The sequence below is a fragment of the Homarus americanus genome, unplaced genomic scaffold (assembly GCF_018991925.1).
Source record: "Homarus americanus isolate GMGI-L3 unplaced genomic scaffold, GMGI_Hamer_2.0 scaffold29703, whole genome shotgun sequence".
In the NCBI taxonomy this organism is placed as follows: domain Eukaryota; kingdom Metazoa; phylum Arthropoda; class Malacostraca; order Decapoda; family Nephropidae; genus Homarus; species Homarus americanus.
In genome coordinates this window covers 592,187-614,847 of record NW_024718832.1, presented here as the reverse complement: position 1 = coordinate 614,847, position 22,661 = coordinate 592,187, and the positions used below count along the sequence as shown (strand labels likewise).

The 22,661-nt window shown below is 37.0% G+C and overlaps 1 protein-coding gene across 4 annotated transcripts; it reads left to right on the top strand.

Annotated features, from left to right (window-relative positions):
• Positions 1 to 301: 301 nt before the first annotated feature.
• Positions 302 to 22,130, top strand: LOC121859845 (vacuolar protein-sorting-associated protein 36-like). Of its 4 annotated transcripts, XM_042356810.1 has the most exons (5): positions 322 to 364; positions 17,991 to 18,170; positions 20,268 to 20,390; positions 20,611 to 20,758; positions 21,997 to 22,130. In XM_042356810.1, exons 2-4 carry the CDS (start codon positions 17,997 to 17,999, stop codon positions 20,743 to 20,745), a joined length of 432 nt encoding a protein of 143 aa, XP_042212744.1. In that variant the 5' UTR covers positions 322 to 364; positions 17,991 to 17,996; the 3' UTR covers positions 20,746 to 20,758; positions 21,997 to 22,130. The 4 variants fall into 4 exon arrangements, 2 of the variants coding, with proteins under 2 accessions (XP_042212743.1, XP_042212744.1); XR_006087739.1 differs by lacking the exons at positions 17,991 to 18,170; positions 21,997 to 22,130 and adding an exon at positions 1,944 to 2,013 and having other exon boundaries at positions 302 to 364; positions 20,611 to 20,624; XR_006087740.1 differs by lacking the exons at positions 17,991 to 18,170; positions 21,997 to 22,130 and adding an exon at positions 1,944 to 2,013 and having other exon boundaries at positions 302 to 364; positions 20,603 to 20,614.
• The last annotated feature ends 531 nt before the right edge of the window (positions 22,131 to 22,661 follow it).

Sequence of the window (22,661 nt, the reverse complement as noted above, 5' to 3'; positions counted from 1 at the left end):
CAAAGAACCATCTGTGTGACCTAACGATACTTATTATACAAAGTTTTTCAGCTTCTAAGAGAATGTTCTTATAAGAAACTGAATTATCCAAATCTTACTATAGCATTTCGTTTTAAGTACAGCATATAATACTGTACAGTTTTTCATTTTGAAGTACTTAAATATATGGTATCAGTTTTGTTTGTGGAAACCCACCCAAAAAATCCGTTTGTTTTGCATTAAATAGTTTATATTTATTGTAGCAAATTATGGAAATAAAAAGTATTTAAAACTGAATAAGTTCCTGGTAAATTCACTCTCGTTTTCTATATTGATAAAATATTTTCTGCATAAGGTGAAGTTGGTCGTCAAGTCTCACTTTCATGTGAGTTAGTTTGTGTTTTTTAGTCTTATATTTGTATTTCGATGTGCACCTACACCATTATTATGTTATGTTTTTAGCTTTTCATTCATGGCATGTCTGGCTGCAGTACAATGATGCCTCTTGGGTTTATATTTTGCCCTTTTGTCATTGGGAGTCCTAGTATGATAGGGCATGAGAAGGTTTACACTTATTTAACAGTTGAATGCAAAATTATTATTGATTTTGAATAATTTTGAATGGCAACTTTTATTCCATGCTATAAATATATTTTTAATTTGAAACATTTCCGATAGTGTAAGAGCAAAGCTGGTAATTGTAAAGAGCCAAGGCTGTATACTGATTATCAGGCAATACAAGAACAGGAACCACATTGTAGATATAGATAGTTCCAGGGTAATAATGAATTCTGTCAGTATGTACCAAAATTTGCTTTTTCAACGGCCAGTACCTCATGATTGTTCTGTTTTAGAAATGGGCAAAGTTCTTGGTAAAGGTTAGGGTAATTTATGAGAACAGGGCTACCACTAAGAGTTGTTCAATTTTGTTAATTTTTCCACATATGTGTTTTATAGTGGACACTGTCTTAGTTATGGCAAATGTGTTAAAGAGTTTATTTAAAAGTTGAAGTTAACCTAACCTTAACTTAAACTAACTTAACCCAACCTAACGTAACATAACTTAACACCTGCCATAGTCTAAGTCCTTATATACAGGTACATCTAAAATCACTTAATTGAAGACAAAGGAAGAAAAAGAATGACAAAATACAGTAACTGAAATGGTTAAACATTAAGCATCGGCTGACGTTCGTAATTCATGGACCCCTGTACAGTGGTGTACAGTATTTATTTATTTTTGTTTTATCTCCCTATATAAGAATCATTATAAAGTTCCGTGAATGGTCACTACCCAATATTAACCTAATGCCCCAACCAACCAAACGACCTACCTACCTACCTAACCTAACCTAATGCACTTCCATCTTAAGATAGATATATTAGGTGATATTTGGTTAATTGGCTTATTGTATTTATGATAGGTATTGGTCGCTGTTCACTATTAAACACTTCTGGCTATGATGAGGTGCCTTTCAGGTATGAAAAATCATCCCAGACAAAATCGCGAAACTTGTTGCAATCAGTCGCTCCTGGTTTAACAACTGCCCCTGCGATTACCCTCTCTGCTCTTGTCACATGTCTCAAAGTGATCGTTGAGCCAACTTTGGGCCCCATCTGTTACTATTCCTTGTCTTCATCAAATCACTATTCCATGCCAGTTTAAGAATGTGAAATGCTTGTAGGGAGTGGATTTGTTAGTTTTATTCTTACTGTATTTTTTTTCTTCAGTGTACAAGTATTTCCCATTTATCTATGTTTACAATAATGTGTGTATAATGTGCAGGAGAATTGTAATACCTTGTAATGGTTATTGGCTCTTATTCCATTGTATCTATAAAATTGAAAAAAGTTAGATGCTTCTGATCTACAAAAAGATAACCCCATGGTGGCGATTTTTAATATACTGTACTGCATAGAGGAAAATTTACCAATAATATGAACTGTGGCTCGCTTTGCTCCAGGTGTGGTTGATACTGGACTAACTCGTTTGGCCACTAGGAACATTGCTTTACCTACCAGTACCCTTTTAAGGTAAGAATATCTTTAGGTTGGAATGCCTTGGTCACAGTGATTTGGTTTTTAACCTGAATTTTTTTTTGCTTGATGTCCTTAATAGGCAGATCCTCAATATGCACAAACATTATTTTAGGAGGAGATCTCGGAAAGCAGAGTACTGTACAGTATCCCCTAACTCACAGCTTGAGGGTGTCACCATTCATAATCACACTAAAAATTGGGATTGGCAGCAAAGTTTTTTCAAGAGGCATGGGTTACCAGAGTTGGGTATGGTAACCTAGATAGAACACTCACATGACACCATCTATGGTCAGAATTTTGATTGTGCCCAATCCCTAGTTACAGTACCTACCTGAGAACAGACATCTCTCCAAACTCTGCATGCTAGTACAGTATCAAGAGATAGCTTACTGTTTTTATTACTATAACTTAATGAAAAGTGGTTCACATGTAAAATTTGCTCTTTGATTTAAGACATCATTTATTATCATAACGTAACCAAATTACAGTATACAGTATATTTAAATTTGAACAAGTAAGGCTTGGTTAGTTAGGTTAGCAGTGATGTTATTTATATATATAACTTGTACAATATTATGATCTTATTATGATTACCGTTGTGATCATAACTATATATTGTTTCACTACAGTATCTGGGAAAAAAGAATGAAATCTCTATGGGGTGCATGTCTCCCAAGTCCTTAGAGTGTTGATGGTACCATCACCTCTTTTTCCAGCTAACTTTTGTTAACAAGAGCTGCCTGGTAAGGCTGTGAAGCTAAAATTGGAAGACTGGTTCTGAAATCCTATTTCCTAGCAAAGACCTGTAGTTAGGCAGCTCAGATACTCTCCTTCCTTCCTTGGGTTTGTGGGTAGTCAGGGAATAAAATATAAAGTACTGTAGTAGACTGACTTCAGAATCAAAATGATGGCCAAAGCAGATGTGATGTGTGTGCTGTGTTGACAAGTAACTGACTTTTAGATGACAACCTTTGCAGCCAATCTTCCCTTTGGGGCATAAACTGTGATGGAGAGGCATGGTTGATTATAAGATCAGCCCTATATTATTGTAGGGAGTAATTACGGTCTTACTCGCCCCCTAATAATTTTTGCTTATTAGTCCAGACAAATTTATTGACTACCAGGAGCTGACTGATTGTGGATTTTACTATAAAATAAGGTTTCAGTATACATCCTTTATATATAACAGTAGCAAATAGTACAATTTAACCCCTTATTTGTGTAACCCTGCATTATTTATCAGTAAAACATAACAGACAGAGGTTTATGAATTACAACAGAACTGGAAGGAAATTTGCTCCCATGTGTTATTGGTTGAGCCCAAAAATTTGTCTCTGTTATGACATCTCAATACAGGACACAAAGCCTGGGAGGATTACTGTATAAAAGGTTTTATACACACTGTTAACCTACCTGTGATGCTCATTACTGTTTTCATTTACTCGTGCTCCTGAAAACCTCAAAATAGATTATGATTGACCTTACCATGCTAACTCAATTAACAGAGAAATTTGGTGAAATTAGTACAGGTAGTCAAGGACAGCCTCAGAAATCCATTGGAAAATGGGTCTCCTCTTCATTGCAAAATGAAATGGTTCCTCAGTTTCATCTCCATAGAGATCAATGAAGAATCCAGCTTTACACAAAATCAAAGTGGAAAATTACAAGAGGATTTTCAAGACATGGCAAAATTGGCTTTTCATGTTAGTGTTTTTCCTAGAGTGACACAATTTACTTTGTCTTTCAAGATTTGAACAAGTTTTTGCAGTTCTTGGGTAGCTTGTTTGTGGATTTTATTTGTTTATTGATTGTGTTCCTGATGTATATGAGCCAAGCCAGAGTACAGTATATTGACCATTTACTTGATACTTTAAGGGTTTACTTGGGTCCTCTTGGTAAGGACCTCTCATCTTTCCAAAGGTTATTATTTCCATGTGTGTGTGGGAAAGTAATTCAGTTTGGAAAACTGTGTTATTTCTGTTGTCATATTGCTATACCAGAATGTGAAACAGATCAGTAAAGAACATACAGTAAAGGAGGTATTTACTTATTTGAGCTGAAAGTCATATAATTGTGATCTGGCTATTTAGTGTACCGAGTAGTAAATGTCCACCAATATGTATGTATGTATTGAGAATAGTATTGCTGGTTGAAATTATCATACATTACTTGGAAAAGACAAAACTTTAGGGCCTTCAAAACCCATACAACATCACTGAAGTGTTATTGGATGTTTAACTTTTGTTAATTGACTGCTTATCACTGGTTGGCTGTGTGTGTGACAATGGTGAGTCTCCTGTTCCTTAAGGGCAGGTGACATCCCCCACCCTTCAATTGAGCACATCCCAATTTACACTACAGTTGCTACGCCATCATGATTTGAGGTTATGATGTGCAGCTGTGGACCAGGTGGTAGAGACTGGCAGCAGTTGCAACTGCCACAATATTTCATCCCACCACACAACACAGCAGTAGTTGTTGCAATTTATATGATTGTTACCAATTGATGGAAGATGGTGACTGCCCCTGATACAGGTCAAGCAACCTTCTACCACCATTTGACTAGTGCTCGGTGGCCACACACTTCTTCCAACTAGTCCATCGTCACACTGCACTAACCTTTCATAAGCACAGCAACAGCTGCATGCTCACAATCACAACCATTACCAGGCCAACTCCTGAACACATCTGCACATCACTCCTAGTGGCCTACCACCTTTCTTCCAACTTCCTCTTCACATAACTGAATATCATACCTTAACTTGCACCTCATTTCACTTGGCCCACATGGTAATGTTTTTCATCATATTTTGTGCTGTCATTTTTTAATAACTTGTGCTCCATTTATTGATATTCTATTGGACTGAATATAAACTGGTTAAAAAAATGTACTCACCCTTATGGAAAACAGAAACAAGAAAGCACAATATACTGTAACTGTAAAACGCTCTTAAGCTATTAGTGTAGGGAGTGTGTGGAACACAAATTGCTATGAGGTTAGGATGATGATGGGACATCTGCTTTAGAGTTTACATCACTTGTTATGGGCAGCAACATCATACTGTATTATGTGGAGATGAGGGCTGGGCCAGGAAGCTAAAAGGGCTGGTGAGTACCTTTCAATTACAAGGGGAGGTGAGGTAATAGGGATGGTGAGTAAGGCGTTGTTTCATTGATCACATAAACACCTCTTCTCAAATTATTCTGCTGATAGTATATATTCTATGAGGAGCATCTCCTTGCTTACCGGTATGTATGTGATTATACTATCAGGTACACTACATCTGCTACACTATCTAGTCTACATCCTCTCCGCTCTTTACAATAAATCAACACTATCCCTGACCAGAATTTATTGCACATTTAAAAGATAAATGTTCCAAATTTTATCTGTTGACGTTAAAAACCCACTGGTTGACAAAAAATGAACTTTATTTGTTTGGTGTCTGAAACCTGAGAATAACATTAATTTTGGCTGTACTCACCAGAAGGTTTGGGCTGGTGGCATAATACAAATACACCTGTTTGTGCTTTTTGCATCTAACTAATGATGTTTACTTACTACTTATTACTATGCACATGTGCAACCCTGCAATCATAAATATCTTTGTTTTTCAACAAAGTTTCTTACTTTTACTTGGGGGGGGGAGGGGGGGGCATTAGCCCACCTGGGCACAGGTCATTGATCCACATCAGGGAGGGCGAAAATAAAATAATAATAATAATAATAATAATAATAAATACAAAAATGAAAAAAAAAGATCAAGAGTGAGAAACGATATACTGTACACCTGTATGTATGTTATGTTGTGTTGTCAAAGTATGAGAAACAATTGAGATCCAGCAATTGTGTGTAAATGAGGCAGAATGTCAGATCAGCAACCTGGGACTTGGTCACAATTTTCGTGATGCCATATGGCAGCAGGGTCTACCATTAGACAACACATTATGCTTCCAATATTTTTTAGGTGGTAGTACCTCCCTGTTTGATAGCTGCCTACTACCTATAAATATATACCGGGTATTTACAATGTTTTTTATCTGTTTAGTAGTTTATGATGGTATGTTGCTCAAAGCAGGGCATCAAGCACAGTGGACCAATCACACTCGCTGCAGCAATACCTAGTGTCAATGTGCACTTTCTCATGTAACACTATGTTCTTGTATATGCAACAAGGTCTCTGGGCATATTTCTTAGCCTGTGTTGGGGGCAGAAAACTTGGGAAGTGGTAAGGTGAGAGCAGCTGGGTGTAGCGGTGGCAGGATCAGTAAACAAAGCCTTGCCCTTCCCCTCACAAATGTCTCACTTCACTCTCCGTCCCCCTAACAGTATCATCTGACTTAGAAGAGGGTGTTGGGGTGACAGAGGATGCTGAAATGGGCTCGTGTCATGAAAGGTTGCTATTTGTCATATTTTAAAACTATTAATCCTTCCGGGCCATTTCAGATGTTGTGGGAATTTTAAGAAGTAAAATTCGTTGATCTACATAATAGACCACTTAGAGAAGGCCACTCGCATCCATAAATCTATGAATTTGACCATTAACGGGTTAATGAGGGGGCAGGAGTTCCACCTTTGGAGGGGTGGATCACTGCATCCAACCCCTGAAAAATTTCACTTCTGGGATGCATGTTCATCTCCAAGCCAAAATCAGTTCTCTTGTCTTCAAACGTGTAGCTGGATATAGCAAACAGACACACAGACAAACATACAGATGTAGTATATACAAGTGTGTCATGTTGGTATTTAAGAATGAAACTGGATCAATTCCTATTAACTTTGCCAACACATACACATGCAGTAGCTACTGTATACAGTACAGGGGCTATAGTGTTACAGCTAGGACAAATTTGTTAGATTTTTGGTTATGGTCATAGTGAGGATGAGATTATGCTGAGATTGCTTGGGTGATATAATTTGAGTTTTTATTTACTGTACACCAATTCAGTAGGAAGACTATTGGTTCCCTGCCACTTCAACTGAAGCTGGAACCCACTTGTTGCATTTTGAGTAGTAAATTCTGATTTGTTTTTCTTCCTTTTTTCAGGAGGTGGCAGGAGAACCATATGTCAGAAGGGTTGTCATTTCTGGATTATTTTGGTAAAGTCACTTGGGGACTTGCATAGCATCTGTCATTAAAACACATGTGGAATTAAATGTTATAAGAAACTTGACAATGGATCGGTGGTATTGGTGTGGCTCGAGTCTAACAGCAGGGGAAGTAGTTTGTACAACAGCAAATGGAATTCGACTATATGATGGTGACAAGAGAACTGGCTATGATGATGGACATCTGACATTAACAAATCACCGACTACTGTGGCGGCATGAAAGTCAGTCTTCTTCTTTAGGGCTACACCTTAGTTTAGTTGTGCTAGTGGAGGATGAGGCAGGTGGTTTCACTTCAAGTCCAAAGCTACTGTTGCACTTAGCTCAGCCACCACATAGCAAACCAGCAGGTCCAGTCGCTGCAAGCTCCAACTCTTTCATAAAATTGTCATTTAGGCAAGGTGGTTGTAGTAGTTTTCAACAAGCTCTACAGAACGCTATTGGGGAACGTGATTGGGAGAAAGTAGTGATACCATCACTTCCAGCTAGTCATGGTAAGCAGTCTGGAGGAAAAACAATCCATACAGGCATTCTTGGTATTGAACGTGCCATCCAAGCAAAACAAGAAGAGACAAACCAAAATATAAGTCATGCCTTTGAAGATCTCAAGAATTTAATGGGCCTTGCCAAGGATATGGTGTTTCTTTCTAAAAGTATCTCAAATAAAATCAAAGAACACTCTGGAGAAGTATCTGTAGACGATACAACACGGTTCAGGTCTTACTTGCTAAGTCTCGGTATTGATGACCCAGTTACACGAGAAACTTATGGGTCAGCAACACAATACCATCATCATTTAGCCAAGGAAATTTCCCAAGCCTTAGAAGAACCAGTGAAAGAAGTGGGCGGTGTGATGCTTCTCTCAGAGGTGTACTGCCGTATTAACCGTGCTAGGGGACTCCAGTTGTTGTCTCCAGAAGATGTCATGCATGCCTGTCACTTAATGAAAAAATTTGACCTTTCACTTAATCTTCACACATTTGAATCTGGAGTCCAAGTAGTTCAAACAGCTGGACTTGATCAAGATAAAGTAGTTGAAACAACTGTTGAGACATTGAAATCTCATGAGGTTGATGGTGTATCAGCTGGAGACTTGGCAAGAGAATGTGGGATGCCCCTTCTTCTGGCTCAGGAACGACTTTTACAGGCTGAACGATGTGCTAAAGCAGTGAGAGATGAGTCCAGTGAAGGTTTACGATTTTTCCCAAATCTCTTCTTTTCACGTTCATAGAATTTTCTTATGGGATATATTGCATTTGTAATTTAAAATAAAATTATACTGACCTCGCATAGAGCTGTTCCTTCCTGTCAGAAGCTCATTGCCTAAAGAGGAATTTAGTAATTGTAGAAATTACTCATCTTTAAGCTCTTTGTGCAATCTGGGATCACTTTTTTAGTGATAGCTGCCTTACTTACCATTGTGATTTTATTTTACGAGATGAGATGATAATGATGCCTTATGTCTTATTGAAGTACTGTACTCTATTGTACAACTTGATTACATTATAATACTGAAAATTATGCAGTATTATTTTTCTTTTTTTTTCTTTTCTTTTCGTTTTCAACAAAAATGTCCATAATATCATTGCTTAAATATTGTACTGAAAAAGAGGAAAATATATAAATTATTTTTAATTGTATATTAAAAACATTGTACTCTAAGGAAAACAGATCATTCATAATCTGATTAAAACTGTACACACTGCACTGTACTGTAAAACTTTTGAATATGTAAGTACAGCATGCCCTGAAAATTTGTGGGGGATTGGGTCTCAAAATAGATGTGAATAGCCAATTCTGCGAATATCATTTGCTGACCAGGGGGATGGGGGTACAGTACATGTTTACTCATGTGCAAAGAAATGTATACATATTCCCTTTATGTGTTTTCCCTTAGGACAACTATTTCTTTTACCTGCATTTTGTGTGTGTGTGTGTGTACACACAAAATATATACAAATAAATAATAATGGGAAAAAATCCTCTCACAAATAATCAGAAATTAGAGAACAAAATGCGAGAATCTACCCTCAAATCAGCTCCGTGCTTTGTTATTAAAGTTGAGTTGGTTGGGTTGCCATATGGCTCCCTGTCCCGGCCACGAAAATGCCGGCAACTTTAAAACTACCCACAGACATTCTTGGGTACATCCAGGGTGTCATCCGCGAATTAAAAATCAGCGAATTGTCAGGGTATGCTGTAATTTTACTGTATCATGGAAGAGATGCATAACTATAGTCATGTAAAGGAAGATTATTGATACTCAGATTGTGATATGTTTAATCTTATACAATTTAGTGAAATCTCTCTAATTCTGCATACTGTACCGTATAAAGGCAAAGAGAATATTTTAGTTTTTGTTTTGAAATTTAGTCCAAACAAGATTTGAAAAGTTTTACATTCTTTTGCTGCAGTGTGTTGTGTATCTTAGACTGTATGTAATAAAGATGATGTTGCCATACAAGGTATTTATGCTTCTACTTTTCTTTTACTTGGTCTTTTATCATATTGACATGGCATAGCTTTTTATTTTTTTCACATTTGTGTATTGAATCTTATTGCGGTATTATTATTACAGTATACAGTATTATACAGTAGTATAACTTATATTATTTTTTTTTATTAGCTATTTCTTGTTTTTATAGTACTAATGATCAATTCTACTAATGGGCTGATAAGTAGCAGTAATCTCCTTCTTAGCCAGAATAATTGGTGCAGAGCGTTTCTAGGTCGGGTATTGATGGGAATTCTTTTATCTCCGGAAAATATCGCATGTCTACTGAATTTTTCTTGGAATTGGTGAATGTTTCTTTGTCTAAATTGCACATCTGGTACAGAGCACAGCTGCTTCAGAGGCTTAAATGCAATCACACAGACAGCGGAATCGCTTAAACCGGCCTGGGGTTCAGCACTGAATGCAGGTACCTGTACTGTATCCCTAACCCAGAAAAACACGACCAAAATTCGGTTAGTACAGGGGGTCCTCATAATAAATGTCTTCATTATAAGTGGTTTCCCACTTAGATAGTCAAATAATTGTGGACCTACACATAAAAAGTCCACACAGTTAAGAAGATTCCAAGGCTGAAATCTGCCAATCTTTGGGAGCACAAGCATTTGTGTGATTGAAATTCTGGGGTGCTTCCCATTCTCTTAATGATCATCCTTCTCACCTGCACTATGCATGCTCAGTACCAGTCGCCTGTGTCCACAGACATTATTTTTAAGTGCTCTAAGAACTGTAATTATCAACTTTGTTGTGTCTTTGGTGACACTGGTGGACTATTTTTGTAGCCATTGGTTCCAAACTAAAACAAGATGGCTAAAATAAAGTGTAGTAGCTCTCAAACCCGGAAAAAAACTCATTACGGAATTTTCCGGGTAACGCAAAAATTTTCTCGGGAGCTCCAGAAATTGCACGTTATATCATCTCTCAAACCAGGAAAATATCCCACATTCCCAGAATTTTCTGGGTACAGGAAAAATTGTCTCAGAATTTCCGGAAAATGCGCCTGATTTTCGTCTCTCAAACCCGGAAAAAATTCCCCATCTCCGGAATTTTCTGGTACTGGGAAAATTTTCTCAGAATTTTCCAGAAAATGTGCCCCTCGGAAAATCGCTCACAAATCCGTAATTTTCCGGAAAATTCCTGCTTTGGGAACGATTTTCCGAGAAAATTTCAATTCCGGCTTTCAAAGAGTTCAGATTAACAGGGAATCCGGCTAATGGAGATATTATTACTTTTTAGCAGTGTTCATTAATATGAATTTACTGTACAGCTTGATAGTGTCAGGGAAATGTCTTTTGTACTGCATTTATTTATTTATTTATTTATTTTATTTTTCTTGCATTCATTTTATCACCTGGGAGATTCAGAGTACTGTACAACTAAAATACTGTACTTGTGACTAATTCTGTGCTGTAATGATATTTAGGGTACATACAGTATTTGTAAAATTGGGAACACACTGTACATGCATTATGATACTGTACTGTACTGTGCTTTGGAGAAACTTTAGCAACCAAGACCAGATTACTTTATACTTTAAAATGATCACTCGTATTCTCATTAGGTTTTGATTGTTCCTAGGATGCACTTGGAGGACTGTACTGTACTGTACTGTAGTTAGAATCTTTCATATCTTATGTACTGAAGTATTATATGAAGTGAGATTCCTGTACAGAGTATCAGATGATGGAATGAATTGAATAAATTAGCTTATATTAATTTTTTTGTGGGATGGTTGAATTATATTTCTGCTACAAGATTCAAAATGATAATTACTATACAATATTTTCAACAATGTACAATAAAACATACTCATTTGGTAATAAAATAAAGTAGCCTATCAAATTTCTCTTTTGATCACCTGTGAAATTACTTTTTGTTTTAGATTGGAGCTTAGTGTAATAATTATCACGAGTATATCCCTTTCTCACTCATGAAAGACCTGAATTTGTTTTCTTTTTTCAAATGTAACCAGGACTTTGCAAAATTTGAAGTCCTTCATTGACATTTAAAATTCTCCTCAAAAAATTGGTTTAACCCCTTGTGTACAAGAGGTCTTTCTGTGCTGAATAAAATTGGCTGGCGTTAGCCAAATGAAATAGTAAGGTGACATCTAGTGCAGAGCCGGCCCTGGCAAAGTTGGCGCTCTCGGCAAAATTTTAGCTGTCCCCCCACCACACATACACATGCTAGGTCTGACTAATCCACTCCAACCTTCAGGAACACACACATACTTATGCCTATCCCGAGCAAATAATTACACAAACACTCATATCTGTACAGTACATATAAAATAAGTAAAAGAATTTTAATTCAGTCCCCATAAAAAGATACTGGCCATTGCACTGAATACTTATCAAATAAGAAGTAAAACATTTATTGTCATGCTTAGAGAAATATTAAAGAAAAAATAAAAAGTCTTAAAATTGGTGACAAATGTACCCATAGCAATTTGCAGTATGTACTGTAGTGGTCTCTAATGGTATAGTTACTGTTAACTGAATGCATACTTTCTCTGCAGCCTGACTCCCCTTGATTTTTTTTGCAGCAGTCATCTCTTATATCATCATATGATAATTGTCTGAAAAGCTTATGATTCACACTGATAATGGTCAGTCCACTGAGGCGTTCATGCATCATATTAGACCTTAGGTAGTTTTTGATCAATGTAAGCTTTGAGAAGCTCCTCTCTGAAGCGGCCACTGTTACAGGGAGAGCAGCAGAGATCCTCAGACCTACCCACATGTTGTGATATATTTCCATCATTTTCTTGTCATGCAAGAAAGCCAGAAGTTCCATGGTTGTCATGTTACTTAATGGTAATTGTGGAAACAATGGCAGTTCCACCGCAAATTCCCTGCCATCAATATCTAAGTGTAAGAGTGTTGCTCAGTGTGTCACACTGCTGCATCAGGTCCTCTTCGGACATGTTCATGAAGTTGTGTAGCACCCTACACTTGGCATTCACCTCTCCCAAGGTCTGGAACCTTTCATCAAGGGAAGAAATGGCTGCATCCACTACTACATTAAAAAAGGTGATCTCCATTTTCTTGAGTGCATCACTGTTAGGTTCATCTACAGATTCGTAACTAACGTGCCTTTTTGTTGATCTTAACCTTTTTTGTTTTAGTACTGTCTCCACATTCATCTCTTTGTATATCTCCTTAGCAGTAGTCTGTACACCAGTAAAGTCAGTGTCTCTGTTTCTGGTAAGGGAATCTCTTGTTTTCTTCAACAGGTCTACAGCCACATCTAATTGCATGCAGGTTGATTGCATTAGCTTGCTCACATGCTGAATGTTGTTGAGGATGTCATACCACACTACCGAGTAAATAGAAAAACGATAGGATCCAACCTCCTCTTCCAAAGAATGGGCTTCAACCTAAATAACAGGATCTGCAGTAGTTTCCCTCGCCTCCAAAAGTGTTTGTCTGACTTGCACAGCCTGGTATCTTTCTGCCTCTATACTTTTTACCTTGCTCTCCCACCAGGTTTCCGACCATGATTTCAGGGTGGTTTTGACGTGTTTTAAAAGGATACCCCATCTTTGGGTGGAGCCTGAAAACAGTGTGAAGAGTTTTATCAAATATCCAAAGTAGCCAATGGCATCTGGATAGCTCTCAGCAGCATCAGCGACCAGTAGATTTAAAGTATGGGCCCCACATGGAACAAATAAGGCCCTTGAATTCTGCTGAAGCAGCCTGGCTTGCATACCTTTATTCTTGCCCCTCATGCTGGCACCATTGTCATACGACTGCCCTCTACAATTCTCAAAGGGGATGTTTAACTCCTCTATCCTTTTAAGAATGAGGGATGACAAATTTGCCCCAGTTGACTCCTCTGTCACAAGGAACCCTATGAAATGTTCCTTTATTTGTGGTGTGTCTTCCAGTGACACAATCCTAAGTATGACAGAGAGCTGTTCCTTATGACTTAGATCAGGTGTGCAATCTAAAATGATGGAGAAATACTTTGATGCTTTGATTTCTTCCATCATTTTTTCTAATATCTTTCCACTGATGGCATTTATTAGCTCATTTTGAATTCTTTTGCCAAGATAATAAATGTGATTGCCCATTCCACTTTCCACCTTACTAACATGCTGCTTCATAACTAAATCAGATTTGGCTTTCGAACAAGCTCTGTTTTTTCCTTATTATACAAGAGAGATGGCTAGTCTGCAGGTTCTACAGGTGCAGCCTTGCTGTACTTAGCTGATGTATCACCAGACTGTGGAAGGGACAGGGGAGCTTGACACTGTGCCACTGAGCTGTCTAGAAGTGGAAGGAATAGGGGAGCTTGACACTGTGTCACTGGGCTGTGTAGAAGTAGAAAGGACAGGGGAGCTTGACACTGTGTCACTGGGCTGTGTAGAAGTGGAGGGGGTGTCTGCAGGTGGCTCAAGATTTCCAGGGGGAGGAGGTCCAAAATATTTCAGACCATTATACATTACTGTACATGATAACAAAGCAGTTGACACTCGATAGTTAAACCCAGCAGCAACAGCCTATGCTGTGACATATAGTCTGTAACATTATTATAAAAAATGACAGTTCAGCCTAGTAATAATAACTCGCTGCCTATCCCAAGAGTCCATGATACATTGCCTGTAAAATGACAAACTCAGCAATAAAAAATCAAAACCCAGTAATAATAGCTGTCATGGCATATAGTAGCCTGTAACATAATAAAAAAAACACAGATAATTTTAAAGACAACTAATTTTAAAGGAATATAGCTACCCAATTACAGGTACACCACCGATTTTCTGGCATCTTGGTTCCAAAGCATTGCCGGATTATCTGTTTTGCTGGACCAACCGAGTTCGTGTAATAATAATTCAACAGTACACCTCCGACCCACTCATGATACACCTCCTGTGTCTCGAAAGCACCATGGACTGCTAGAAACTGAAATTAAACAAATATTAAATGTAAATTAAATGTGAATTAAATGAAATACATTTGCATAAATGATACAAGTTTATTAGTACATTGTCAATGAAACAGGATTGTTAATTAAACAAATATTGAATGTGAATTAAATGTGAGTTAAATTATTTAATGAAATACATTAGTATAAATGATACAGGTTTATTAGTACAGTATAAATGAAATGGGTTTATTAATTTTGTCCGGACTAAACGAGGTGCCAAACCATCAGTTCCCAGAAGATCGGTGGTGTACCTGTAACGGTAAATGATTATCAAAATACACCTTGGGATGGTCAGGTGTGGCTCGTGGGATGATGGTAAAATTTATCATCCAGTGGAATTATGAAAGAAATAGATATAATCATGTTTATTTAGTAAAATGAATTTTACATACAGTACTTAAGATCAGACAAACCCAAATGAGGTATTCCTGGTAAGGCAATGTGTGAAGCTGTAAACTTCAATTCTGCAAATATGTGATATAGCACTTGTGTTGGCCCTGAAGAGGTTAACTAAAATAAGAATTGGCCCTCGAAAGGTAATGAGTTTGACACCACTGATTTAGACCCACTAAATACATACATAATGTTATGGTAAGTATCAGAAAAACACATAGGTATGGCTAGGTTTATTACAAAGTGATGAAAAGGGTACGCTCAATACTACGTATACCGGTAGTCCACAAAACATGTAGCAATGCTTTCTTTATTTGAGTCCCCCGTCTGAGGAGTCCGTTTTCTCATTGCTTCAGGACGCCTGAGTCCTCCGTTTTCTCTCAATCTTAGAGTGCACCCGAGACATCGTTATTCCTTAGTAATGACACAGAATTTGAAATTGCAACTGGGGTTGCAATTGTTGAGGCAACTTAGATGTGTCTGATTACAGCAAATGTGTTATTGTCAATTTGAAGAAATTCAACCAGAAACTTTCAGAGAAAATTTAAGAAAAAGCCATACAGTCAGTTCTGCTATAACGCGATAGTTGTGTTCTTGTAAAATATCGTGTTATAGAAAATCGCATAATAGAAATAACAGGGCTTATGGAGAAAATAGGGTTAGGTGCAGATTACTACTCGAAATTGAAAAAAAATTAGTAGTTAGCCTAACACAAAGGATAGCACAGTCTAAATAAATGTTACATTCATATCTAATAATGAAATCATACAGTAAATGTAACACTTTACCTTGAAAAAATATGAATATAACTTGATGGGGGAGAAGGGTGATTTTGAGGTTGATAACATCGAGCTTCTCTTCAAGTGTTATATCCTTTCTTTTACGATCATCACCGGGAATGCGGTCACCAGAACGCTTCTTGGAGATATTCTTCTTTACCATATTCACAGTTAATACCACAAAATGGGAGAAATAGTAAGCAAAAATTGCGTTACAGCAAACAAGCGTTTGAGTTATACAAATATCGTTCCTCTATTCATAAATCGCGTTAGAGCAAATTCGCGTTATCAAAACACGCGTTATAGCAGAACTCACTGTACTGGCATCTCTAATCGCAAGGCAAAAGTTTCATTTACATTAAATCAAAACGCCACTTATGAGTGTATGATCCCGAGAGTGTTAATATCATACTAATAAATATCATGTGACTATGAACAGGGCTTCTTGTAGATAAACATAATCATGACCCTTTGTGATCATCTCAGAAAGTTCAGACAATATCAACACTAATTTTCATTAGCTTGATTGGACCACCTCTCAAGATGTTCAGTCTGAATTATACAGCTGATCTCAGGAGTGATATCAGGGAAGAAAAAAAAAGTAAGAAAACACATACGGTAATACAATAATAGTGAAGCCCCCTCAGGTAAGATACATGCGTGTATTTGGGGGATTTCAACATTATAAAGAAGCTACAATTATTTTTCACCTTATATATAGCCAATTTAAATTTGCAAATCCCCAATCCCACTACAGCCCAAGAAAAATGAATCCAATACCTTATTTACCTAATAGCCACCCATTAGTAGTGGCCATGCCAATAAAAGAAGGCCAATGGCCTGTGTAGGATCCCTCCATTCACATTTACACATGCCCCATTTCACCATCCTCCCAAAACAGTGAGTATTTGCTTTATGTACAGTTGTCTCAGTTATTTTACCCCTTGTGGTGAAGTTTACGTAAATGGGGCAATGTTACAATGCCAAATTTATGAATGAATGACTTGTAGTATTGTAATGATGGAGCTGATTGGTGGACAAGTTTGAGTGTCGGATGTCAGGGGGGGGTGGGGGGTGTCCCTGCCTCAAATGTAAAACTGTGAGGGCTACCCCACCACCTTACTATTGGTTAAATAAGTTATCTTCCTCAATCCCATTTTGGTATTTCATGGTGGCTGTGAGCACACCTGTGAAGACAATCTCCACCACTGCCATGACCACAGTACCTCATACCACACACTACGATACAGGCCTGCCACTATCTGCATTTATATGTAACACTTTTGTGGCCTATATACAGTACTGTACTATGCTTGTCGGTTTCCCACGATTAAAATAAAACTTGTTGATTACACTGTATAACTATCTAATGGTAGTCATTTTTCAGGTGGTGTCACTGTGTTGGTGCTTGATTGTGGCTAGTTAGAACAGCAGTGCAGTTGTTCATAGGGTTGATTATATCAAGAGTACAGTACTCTAGAGTTAGTAGGTGAAGGGATGTATTTTAGTTTTGATCTAATTTTTTTTTTATTTATTTATTTTTGCATCAATAAGAAATGACATTTCACACTAGTCAATAAGAGCTCTCTACTGATAGACATTAAGTGCACTTCCAGTGCAGGGCCGTTGGACACATTTTACTGCAACTTATGATACATTAATACTACCTACTCGATATTGTAATGTCTGTGTTTTATATATATAGCTGTCTACTTATGTTGTCGTTTCCAAATCATTTATAGATTGATAAAGTAGATTGGCCCAGCGGTTTCAGAGAGAGAGCTATATAGATATTTTAGGGTAAAAAATGACCTGGACCTTAACTTATCATGTGGCCTTGACCTCAAAACATAGTTAGATTGATCGTGCATCCTCAAAAATATAAGAAACGAGATCAAAATTGGCCCAATAGTTCTTGAGATATGACCTTTTATGGTTTGGGCTGTGGAATTGAGAAAACCATTTTGAATTTGCTCAAAATGCCACCAGAGTGAGGTCCCAGTGTGAACCCCACCCTGAAATTGTTTCTATATGGCTAAAGGTAACTTCATGCCAAATTTTACACTTTCTGCCAGCTCTGAACGATTTTTGCATTAATTCACCTGACTAAGAGATAGATAATATGGGTTGTTTACACTCATTTTGTCTTTTATAATCTCTCCAATGGTGTTCACAAATGTTAAAGGTCTTTCTATAATTGTTCAAGTTGTAGCCTTGCTAGCCTTTTGGTGTACACATGTTCCAGGTTGTTATGGCATCTGCATCTAGTACCAGTGCAAAGAATCTTTTTGTGGATTCAAAAAATCGTTTGGCTGAACGTGTGCAAGTCAACATTAACAACATGGGCTCCATCTGCAGACAGGTTAACCGTGGATCACAATCAGCTGATATGCTCACTCATTCAGCCAGGAATATGGCCCTACAGGTTAGAATTAATTACCTTTGGCAGTATTTAGATCAGAGGTACAGATTATGTAAAACATATGAATGAATTAGTTCCATAAATTACCTGTAGTGAGGCTCACTGTTATATCGCATTTTTTCTCAGCTGAGAAAAGATGGCCCCGCCCCCTCCTCAAGAGTTACAGCTGATTGGCTGCTGCAAACCTGTCCAATTTTGTCCTGAAGTAATGATGTGTTTCTAAATGAGTTTATTCATAATCAGTAGGATGACCGTTTCTGATGAGAAAGATATTTAGCTAAATTATATATAGATACTACATACATTCATTATTTCAAACATAAGCATGTTGGAAGTTTATCAGAAGTAGTATACTGTACATGAATTAACTGTTAAACTCTGGTAGCAAATATACAATTCAATATACTATATTACAAAAACTGGTTTTTAGAAAAAAAAACGTCTTTTTGCTCACAATAAGGCATACTAAGACAAATTACATATCAGTAGTACTACATTATGCAAAAACAACATTTTAAAAGATCAGAATCACATTGAAATATTACACGACTGTGAGCAGAGGCGGGAAAAATATGAAGTTGGAAGTGGAAAGTACTGTACCACCAAAAAACCTTTCAGGCAATATCTTTGGAAGGATATTATATTCATACTGTACTGTACTACATTTTTTTACATACAGTATTTAAAAATTTCATAAAATCTTCAGTGTTCTAAGCCCCAAGTAGTTCCCTCTCCCACCACACAGTTACCCTCCTCCTTTGCAGGTGTATTTTTCATTATAGAATAAGTTATAATAATTCTATAATTAAATTTTTTTTAAAATACATTAATATCCTGGTTAACAGGAACAAGTGATGCAAAGCATTTCTGGGTTTGGGAGATTTCTTGGTATCAAAAAAAATTCTCCTATCCCCAGAAAAACATGCACATCTACAGAATTTTTCTGGGCATTGTTGAATGTTTCCACATCTAAACTATGGAGGCTTAATCGCAGTCGGACAGACACAGAGCTGTATTTATTTAAGCAAACACTACTATACATGTACAGTATATTGTAAATAAACAGAATATACATACTACTGTATACACTATACTGTACCCACCAGCAGATGCTGTCGTCTTAAACTTGTGATCCAGGCAGACCAAATATTGATGTGATGATACAGGATGGCCTGCCTTTATCCTGTACCACCTACTGTAGCAGATGTTGCTGTCACTCTCCTCTCCTTCCATGAAGGAGGGATTAACATATGCTAAACTGTATTGTAAATATACCCTCTAAACACTCGCCTACAGTACTGTACATATAGTACTTTCATACTTATTGAATATACCGTACACTATACATCTTTAATGGTATTCTTGGCTGATTGTGTCCTGGTATAATAATGTACAGTACTGCACGACACAGATCATATGCAAAAATAGCAGTGACTGAGTGAACAAGCTTGTATAATGGCAGGAGACAATAAACTAAGTGTCATGATGCTAGAGTTTGAGGAGATGGACTGAGATACATCAGCCAATCATAGGCATCCCATGCAGGCACATGATAGTAGTAGCCAATCATAGCACATGAGCACTCTGAGCCTATCCACCCACGTGCTTGGCACATATTGATACATGATGTTATTGCTCTGAAATTCATTTGAATGTTGTGGAATAGAAAAGAGTTTCTCAGAATTTCTCAGAATTCAAAAATTTTATTTTCCGGGCAATGGAAAGTTCCAGGATCGAAGATTCCAGCTAAGAGGACATTTCATGGAATCAGACATATTAATACTGTCATATAGATCAGTGATGATTTAATTATACAGGTATACTCTATCAATACAGTTAATTAGTTGTTTGCTTGGTAAAATGTACAGTTTTAACAAGAATACTCTATGCAATTATAAGCAATATTTGTCTGTGTATTTCCAAGATTACAGTACAGTATGCTATGCACTTATAAACAGTCTACAAAATTTTCACCACTGATCAGGGTAGTTGACACTCAGCCACCCTAAAATTTTCTACATAATTTGTCAAGGTCATGGTTATAAAGTTCTCTTGATATCATGAATACTATTTGATATTATATATATTATTGTCCTACAGGAGCATGCTATAAAAAACTCAGAGGAAAATCTTCAGAAGTTGACACAACTTTTAACTCATCTTGGATATCAACAGGAATCTATTCAACGCTCTGCCAATGCCCTTGAAAATGTGAAAGAACAGGTAAAACTATTTTTATGTACAATACTTATATATAATTAGTTTTTAAATATTGAAGTACAGGTATTACCACATATCGCATATACAACACAATACATGCATTCCACGATTTATGAAGCTTTACTTTAAAAAAATTCAAACTTAAAAAACAAAAATTGTCCCATGCTTTGATTTACACACACAAACCCCAAAGTTATGAAATTATCTTAATCCAGATGTACAGTTGCCTCCACATGAATGTACCACGGCCTGGGAGTGTGTGAGGGCTCGGGTACGAGACGTAGCAGCGCAGCGCAGTAGTCATGAGCGTAAAGCCGTGGATTACCCTGTTTGCTGGCTACACAACAATGCTTCATAACACATATTACAGGGTTCGTTAATCTTTTTACCTCCTTTATTGTTTGTATCTTATCACAAACAGGGTAATTTCACTATTTCACTCTCATACATTCAGCCCTGACTAAGGTGCTGCATTGACACATCTCATACCCTGAGATGATGACTTGGGTACCCATACCTGAGCTGTGGTATGTTCATCTGGAGGCAACCGTACAGTCCCCTGCATTTCCACATGTGACAGGGGCTAGAGCGTTTGGAGAGATATGGCACCATTGTGTTTGTGTTCAGTCACTTTTTGAATCCTGGTGTCTTCCTGGAGAGTGATCACTCGGGGACAGACTAAAAAAATCTTGAATAGCTATATGATTACCATATACACCAGAGTCTAATATAAAATATATATAAACATACGATGCAGAATATGTATACAATCCTAACAAGGGTAGCAGAGTTAGTTGGACACAAAGATGAAATGAAGATTTTGAATTGTGATGGTCTTTTGAATCAGCGGAAGTCCGAATCTTTACCGACAGGAAATTCTTTGACTGTGAAAGTGTTAAATCAAATCAAATATAATAATAATAATTAACTTTTAAAGATTGAGGATGGTTTAATAAACAGATACAAGTAGGATAGTGTCAGTATCCCCCCATCTTTACACCTCACCACACTGCCACTATCCAACAGACAGCTAACTGGGGGTTAATGGCATCCTATATGATACTCTGTATAAAATCAGAATCAGACTAGAAATGCCTGGATTCAGAAATAAAGATTGACTTTTATTTTAAGTCTTTAGCCGGGTCGTAATTGCAAGGTTACTCCAATTCATTCACCTAATTACCTGTGATGTAAACAAACACATGCTCTAGCCCCTGCCACAGAGGGAACTGCAGGGGACTATACATTGTAAGTCATATACTATGTTTAAATATTATTTAAACATGTTTATATACCATACCAATTGAAAGTATACTTGCAGTTGAAAAATATCCAGACTAAGCAAAATATACACGTACAGTACTATTTAATGTTTAAGCAATTACCTATTATAAATGCATTTATATGCACATGTTGGCTTTTTTTAAGTTACATAAAACATTCAATGTTAAGTGTTTACTAATGGTTACTTAAGTAAACATAACTACCATTAATTCTCTTTTATTGATCTACTACATTATCCAAAGTCTAGTATTGTATTAGTTTCATGATTACTTTAAAAAAATTATCAATGAAAATAGTAATGAAAAATATCTCTCACACCCAACAGGTAAGAGACATGCAGCGTTAGTTTTGGATCCACATCTGTCAATTGAACATCTTCCAAACACCAAAAGCTATCTGATTACTGTACCTGTTCCCTTTTGTATTTACACATACCACTTTTATCAAAAACTTAAAAAAGGTTGTGAATTATGAAGGTCACTGTTGAGTTCAAAGGTGGGGCTGAGTTTTTAGTTAATAATGTATCACAGCACTCTGTTGACTTGGATGATTCAAAATGGACTGTTGCCAAACTGCTAGAGTGGATTAAAGATAACCTCCTCCAAGAAAGACCTGAGCTGTTCCTTCAGGGTAATTCTGTTCGACCAGGAATCCTGGTGCTGATAAATGATGCTGACTGGGAGTTACTTGGCCAATTGGACTATGTGATACAAGAAAATGATAATATTCTCTTTATTTCCACTCTTCATGGTGGTTGAAATGGTAACTTAAAATATATTATATTCCATTACAGTACTGTATATGGTTATTTATTTCCTTCCTTGACTTAATTGCATTAACCCTTAAACAGCTGTTAAAGATTCCCTAACTGTACCCATATGCACAAAACTGGATTGTAAGAACCATGAAACATCCATTGATGTTAGCTGCTCACCCTACCATCAATTAATGTTTAAGGGTTCAAGTCATATACAAAAGTAATTAACCTAT